The sequence below is a fragment of the Teleopsis dalmanni genome, chromosome 2 (assembly GCF_002237135.1).
Source record: "Teleopsis dalmanni isolate 2A chromosome 2, ASM223713v2, whole genome shotgun sequence".
NCBI lineage: Eukaryota > Metazoa > Arthropoda > Insecta > Diptera > Diopsidae > Teleopsis > Teleopsis dalmanni.
The window spans coordinates 7,263,714-7,268,067 of record NC_051847.1 but is presented as its reverse complement, the minus strand read 5'-3'; the positions used below and the strand labels follow the sequence as shown (position 1 = coordinate 7,268,067).

The window sequence follows — 4,354 nt, the reverse complement described above, 5'->3', positions numbered from 1 at the left end:
ATGATCAAAAAAAATTTTAAATTGCCGCATCATTCGTCGTATAACTGTCTGTTTAATATAGTCCTTAATGCTTAAATAATATTATATAGTATATATTAGGCGTTTTCGGTAGCTCGCAAGTGCAGCAAAAAACGCACGCTGACCTATATTCGCTAAGCGAGACATTGACATCACTGTTGCAATCTGTCAAATGTTTTGCTTTCACAAACAGCAAATCTTGCATATATGCACATAAATCAAGCAAACTACATTTTTTATAAAAATAAATAATTAATACAAAATTGAAAATTAAAATGAACACAAAATTAAAAGGAATGGTAAGAATGATGAATATTTCAAAACAAAACACTGAAATTTTTCATTTTTTCCCAATTTTCAAATTTATGAAATTTTTGAATTTTGTTTAAAGTTTTGTTACATATGTTTACTATATTCGTTGAAATTGCGATGCTAAAACTTTTTTAATGACTGGTTAAAGTGTTTGGCCAGTAAACAACTATTGGCCTAGATAGAGAAAATAGTATTGTTGTTTTGCATACATTTCAGTCAGTCAACTTGCTGTTTTTTGCCACACTTGCAAGCCACCGAAAGTGCTTATTATAGAGTATAGTGGTTTCTTTGGTATGGATTTTAGTGGTAACATAAAAAAACTTCTGGTAATAATGCAATAATTGATGACAATTTATTAAAATTTTAGATCAATGCATAGTTTGAGTTTATTTTAATATTAAAATCTTCTTACATTTTTAAATAAATTATAGACTCTTCAAGCTAGCTTTGTTTTATTGCAATAAGTGATCAATAGCCCATTGCAGCTGTGCCGTTAATTACAATTAATAGTATTTATTCTAAAAGATATTTGAGTTAAGGTAATAGTCTGGCATCACTTCAATTTTTTTTTTGTTAGTTTCTCTCTCTTTCATCAAAATGACATTTCCACATTTTTTTTTTAAATTGTGCGTCGATATCACTAAAAAGTGGAGAAATATCGGAACAAAATAATATATTAAAAAAATTGTGAAAATATTTTTAATTTTATAGCTGTTAGTAAACTATTATATAAATTTCGTAGAAGTGTGAAGTGAATGCTCACAAAACTAAAAATAGTATGGAAGAAGATTGGAGGCTTGTGTGCCGAACTTGTCTCGCGTCAGACGCTGATTTTTACAATCTGAATGCGCCACTTTCAATGGATGTTGATGATGATGAAAAAATTACACATATGGAATGTTTACGATTTTGTACGCGCCTAGATGATCAAGCACTCTTTCCAATTTATATATGCGCTCAGTGCAGTTCTTCGTTACAAGTGTCTTATAGGTTCATACAAAATGCCTTGCGTTCACATACCATATTATCTGAAAAAATACTCCCTTTGGAAAACTCAACGAAAGAAAAACTGACTAATGTATGCGCGCCATAAAAATGATTTATTAAAAATTTGTGATTTGATTAATGTGTTTTTTGCTTTTTTCTTTAGGATTTAGCAAATGATTCTGCAACAGAAAATGAGATGCGCTTTCGTTGTAAAATATGTTCTCTGAAGGTTTCAAACAAAAAAAGTCTAAAGGAACACGTTAAATCGCATCTAGGTACGTTTTGCTGTTATACATATCATACGCTAAATATTCGTTCTCTTTCGGTTCTTTCTTCAAATGTTTTCGCTTGTTTGTAAACACAACTGTTTTTGTTGTAATTGATATTTGCAATTTATAATTTGTATTTTGAGAGTTTCGAAATTCGAGTTTAAAACATTTTAAATATTTTGTTGTTAGTAATATATTCTGTAGAATTTTTTTTAATATTCATATTATATAGAGTAAAGAAAAATAATAAGGTAAATAAAATGATGAATCACGTGCAACAAATATGGGCGCCAAAATATTCTTATTAGGATGCGTAATTACAAAATATATTTATATATATTTATTTATAAATATATATATATGAATATGTATTTAAATATGTTATATATTTTATAAACATATAATAAACAAACATAATATATACATATATATAATGTATATAATATATATATATATATATATATATGTATATATATATATATCATAAACATATATAAATATTTTTTTAAATGTATATAGTTATATTGTAAATGGGTTCTTATAGCCTTACTTCATAAAGAAATGTTCCATGAGGTATACAAGATGTGTTACAGGCTATCAAGTAAACATCCAAAACTTTAACATGGTGAAACCAATTGCTTTATAGTTTTAGTCATAAACGATTCAATTTTATTCTTTAAATACGATTCAGACCGTAAACATTAGTCAGAATGTAGATAATTCGTTGTATATATTTCATAGCTGGTATATAAAGTGAAATATCAAAATGGGTATTAAAATTGAAAATGTCTATTTAGACTTCATTAGTTTAATTTAAATTCTTAAATAAATGATGTTAAAGATTATTCTCAATTTCTTTTTTTTTAGTGCATTCAGCTGTCACTTTGGTAGTATTTTCTATACTCCCTTAATTTGAAAATTATTTTTCTTGTTTTTTTTGTTTTGGATTTTTTTTTGTTGTGTATCCCATGAAAATCTAAATTCAATGTTGTGAGCTAAACCGAATTCATTAAATTATTATTTATATAAATCTCGAAGTAACGAAGCCGTTAAACTATTTAACAGTGTATTTTTCATAGTAACTATTTGTTTAAAAAAAATTTAGCTTATGTTTCTACACATTTTATTATGATGTAGTAACATGCCAAATGATAACTTTGCTAACTAATGTCTGATTTAAATGACAATTCCTTATCAATTTATTAATGACAATTAGTAAGGAAATTGCTAAAAATTTATTCAAAAACCTATGAAGTTTTCCTAACTATTTTATATAACCAAGCTATAAGAAACAAGCTATAAATTGACAGCATCAGCTAAGTGTGTATATTAAATTACTATTAATATATAGCAATTTAATTATTTGGGATAATTATCTTTATCAATATTTTATATTTACAGATATCATTTCATTCAGCTGCCAACTGTGTGATTTCGAAACAAAAAAACGAAGTTTGTTATGTGAACATTATGAGATAATACATGGCTGTAAGGCCAAAAGAGAAGAATTAAAACCGAAAACAAACTTTGAAGCCGCAAATTCTTCACAAACAGATAATCAAATAGTCGAAGTTTATAAAGAAGTAAGTGATATAGAAAATTTAACTACAGCCACGTTACCAGAACAACAAATAGAACTGCAATATTCAACAATACCTGAAGAATGGGATGCGACACAAATAGCAAACGTTTTACAGGACAATACAACCCAAATTCAACAAATTTCTAATAATACACAAATACATCCAACACAGATTAATTTGCATCAAATTAGTACGGAACAACAGTTTCAGACGCAACTATTACCGCAACAATTTGCAACAAATATTGACGCAGCACAACTGTCCAATGTTAGTGAATACAATATAGGTAACGACTTGACCATTGGAAATGAATTTGTTGTCATGGCTGATGGCACTATGGAGGAAGTTATGAGCAATGGTAAGATATATGATATATTACACGATCTATAAGAAAATAAATGTATTATTGATTGAATATTTCCTTAGGCGTAGTCATTGAGTACATAGATGCAGTTGATGGAAGTGTTACTTTGGACAATAACTTAGTACTGAATAATCTTTTACAAGTGGGAACTAATGATGGCATGGGCATGGACGTTGATGATATTATTATTGAAGAGAATGTTGCATCAGAAATAGCTGAAGGTAAGTAACATAGTTTCATTTTACAACATACAATTTGTTTATAAATGCTTTTTTTTAGAAAATACTAATTTTAACTCATTGTTAACACAACCAACAATAATTAACATGTCGAACATTAGCAAATCTCATTGTAAAATCTGTTTGCAACCCTTTAATACTGAAGATGATCTCAAAGTCCATTTGCTTACGCATAATGGTAAGAAGATTAGGGTCATTTATGTATTGTTTTTCAGTAGTAACAGTTGGCTCTATCCTGATAAATTTATAAATATAAATAACGATAGGATTTATATAGATAAAATTATCTCTAGTGAAATGATTTAACTTTATATATATATGTTATCGATTCTGAAAATGAGAAAGGAAACAATGTTTTTTTGTCACAAATGAATTTTAATTCCGAATGAAAATTAATTTTTATTATTTTGAGACATTGAGATAGATTGAGATTTAAACTATTATTCTGTGGTTACCAATCCAGGTTTTGGAAAGTTTGAACTATTTGGCTGTTTCTTTACTTCAAGTGACATTGATTTTTAGAAGTTTATTGAGAAAACACACAAAAGACTACATAATGGCATAACTATTATACCACAACGT

The 4,354-nt window shown here is 27.4% G+C and overlaps 1 protein-coding gene across 1 annotated transcript in view; it reads left to right on the top strand.

Annotated features, from left to right (window-relative positions):
• The first annotated feature begins 926 nt into the window (after window positions 1-926).
• LOC119684876 overlaps window positions 927-4,354 on the top strand; it is a 6,915-nt gene continuing 3,487 nt past the window's right edge. Inside the window, exons 1-5 of the mRNA XM_038099008.1 lie at window positions 927-1,408; window positions 1,481-1,592; window positions 2,988-3,527; window positions 3,596-3,754; window positions 3,813-3,950. Of these exons, the coding sequence (XP_037954936.1) occupies window positions 1,109-1,408; window positions 1,481-1,592; window positions 2,988-3,527; window positions 3,596-3,754; window positions 3,813-3,950 (1,249 nt within the window). The 5' untranslated portion in view covers window positions 927-1,108. The remainder of the gene's footprint in view (window positions 1,409-1,480; window positions 1,593-2,987; window positions 3,528-3,595; window positions 3,755-3,812; window positions 3,951-4,354) is intronic.